At 53.5% G+C, this 2,370-nt stretch overlaps 1 protein-coding gene across 1 annotated transcript; it reads right to left on the bottom strand.

Moving 5' to 3' along the window:
* Positions 1–708: 708 nt before the first annotated feature.
* Positions 709–2,067, bottom strand: SETTUDRAFT_170091 (uncharacterized protein). Its single transcript, XM_008028433.1, has 5 exons — positions 1,908–2,067; positions 1,786–1,860; positions 1,600–1,729; positions 921–1,538; positions 709–853 (listed from the first exon to the last, which is right to left on the bottom strand). Exons 1-5 carry the CDS (start codon positions 1,922–1,924, stop codon positions 761–763), a joined length of 933 nt encoding a protein of 310 aa, XP_008026624.1. The 5' UTR covers positions 1,925–2,067; the 3' UTR covers positions 709–760.
* Positions 2,068–2,370: the final 303 nt, after the last annotated feature.

Genomic DNA, 2,370 nt, shown 5'->3' with positions numbered 1-2,370 from the left:
GTACGGTCACCAACTACTGCACAAGAAGGCTTTTCAAAGCTTATTAAAGGGGCTGAGGAGATGCTACATGAGAATGTGCTTATGAAGGCCCGCGTACGAGAGCTTGAAGAGCAACTAGCAGAGGTAACAAAGCGCCGAGGGCGTAAAAGAAAGCGGATTCAGACAGGCGGGACACTAGAATTTGGTGCAGGAGCATCGCAGGCAGCTGAAAGTGCTTCTACTAGTCGTATAATATCAAAGAAAGCGCGTGGTGGGGGTAGTCAAGAAAAGGCCCAGCCAGGTCAACGGCACTGTGGAATCTGTGGGAGAGTGGGCCATAACGCCCGTACGTGCCAAAAAGATGTAGAAGAAGATTCTATGTTAGATGCAAGTGAGTCGTACGAAGCATCTATAGCTAGTGTAGAGTAATTCAAGTTTTCATATGTGATGTTCGCGATGCCAAGAAAAAGTGGCACACTCGGTGGGGTGGCACTCTCGGTGGTGGAATACGTTATATATATATATATATATGGAGAATGAACCAGGCAGGGTGTTTGGAAAAGGCCAGAATCTCCTTGACCTTCATCGACATGCAATCACCAGTCGATTAGAGTAGAGCAGTGGTCCATTTTCCCAAAAAGTCGCTTGAGCAAATTCTTCACGCAACAAAAGTGTCCAGGCAAAGACGCAAAGCAACAAGGGCTGCATTAGAAATTACTTTGTTGATTCATTCTTGGTCGTTTTCTTTCATCTTGTTCATTGTTAATACTGTATTTTTTTTTTACATGTTCGCCTTGACTCCCTCTGGTAGAATGCGATCTTCGATCAAGCGCATCACCTTTATCGTTTGCTCGGCAAGCGTAAGCGTCAAAATCTACTCATACATGGATGGATTAGTCTTCTTCTCCCACCAAAGTTCAATCGTACAGGGGCATGCATACCGTATGTGGCAGAATTCGGGCCAAATGTGCAAAGTAGCCCTTGTACAGGGCAAACAAGCCCTCCGTCTTTATCGTGCGCGACAAACAATCAAAGGCCGACGAGTACAGGTTGCCCGTCTGATTGTACATGCGCGACATGATTGTATCCGGGGGATGCATGACGCAGCACACGACGAAGCCGCTGGCGGTGCTACTCGCAACGTGCAGCGGCATGCCCTCTTGCATACCAAGATGCTTGACCAGACGCCTCTTTACGAAAAAATACGTGGGAAGCTGGACAGAGCTGCCGAATCCCGTGCGGACCATGGCTGGGCCCACACCTCTGTAGAGGCCTTTTACGCCTTCTCCCCCATATATCTGCCGCATGCCGTCAAGAGCGTTGCGGTAATGGTGCTGTGTGCCTACGGGTAAAAAGGGCGAGTACGATTGCAGGCGGGTTTTAACGAGGAAAAAGGGCGACCCGGTAGCGGCACCAAGGATACCAGACGAGGCGCCGGCGAACAGGTTGATACCAAAGGATTGCACCGTGGGGTCGCTGTAGACGACGTTTGTGAGGGTTTTGCGTATTGGTTCGTAGAAGCCCAGACGACACCCGTTTAGAGTCATTTGGTACACGTACTGGGCGTGTGTCAGTGCCCGCGCCCTGTCGGTCGCAACTTGGAAGCCTTTGTAGACGTACTGCGCAGCCCAGCCCCCGGAGCAAGCCTCTAGGTCCTTCGTTCTTGAGAATGACGCTCACGCCGTGGAAGACTCCCTTGTATAACCGTGGCGCATCACTCTTGGCCTTCAGCTCGCCCTGTAATTGCAGTCTGCGCGAGCGGTCAACGTGCCTGTCGCGTAGGTGCTACCAAGTGTGTTTGCGCACCGGATCTTGACGGTTTCAAAGCCGTGGGTTACCGTCACAGCGCCGCATGCCGCCACGCCGCCGGCTATGAAGGAGCTGCACGAGTTAGCCTGGCGTTGTTGATACTGACCAAGCACAATTACCCAAGGGTTGTAGACATTGCCGTGCCAGTGTGGGCAAGCCCCACAAGATAGTCCGGAGGCAATGGGCTATGTTGCGCACTCGCTTCTCTTTCTCAATTGCTATGCCGGCGCCGCCAATTACCGTCCGAAACCGAGGAGAGACAGCAGAAGAGGAAGAAAGCGAAGGGGAAAAGGGGAGTGTGCAGGGCCGAGACGCGACGAGAGGGGGGGGCGGCGCGAGTGTTATACAGTCATTGCATGTGCCTTGTCAGGAGAAAGCAGGCGCACGGGGGGGCGGTGGATGGCCATGGTGAATAATCTCGCGGTCCGGTTTCGGCTCAGAGAGGGTCGGTTCAGAAACTACGCAAGCAGCAAGTGGGCGGGCGCCGGGACCCACTGGCTTCGCTCGCACCCGCACTCGCACCACGCTCGCTCTCACTCTCGCTCGCCGGCCGTCTCAGGGTCGCGTCGCGTCAGCCTCTCA

This window comes from Exserohilum turcica (genome assembly GCF_000359705.1).
Source record: "Exserohilum turcica Et28A unplaced genomic scaffold SETTUscaffold_244, whole genome shotgun sequence".
Lineage (NCBI taxonomy): Eukaryota > Fungi > Ascomycota > Dothideomycetes > Pleosporales > Pleosporaceae > Exserohilum > Exserohilum turcicum.
Note: the sequence above shows the minus strand (reverse complement) of the source record. Positions and strands in the feature narration are given on the sequence as shown.

Coding starts and splice junctions, on each gene's coding strand:
- SETTUDRAFT_170091 (XM_008028433.1), bottom strand. Junction 1,539..1,599: donor TCCGGGGGCTGGGCTGCGCA/GTACGTCTACAA, acceptor ACACACGCCCAG/TACGTGTACCAAATGACTCT. Junction 854..920: donor CCCGAATTCTGCCACATACG/GTATGCATGCCC, acceptor ATGTATGAGTAG/ATTTTGACGCTTACGCTTGC.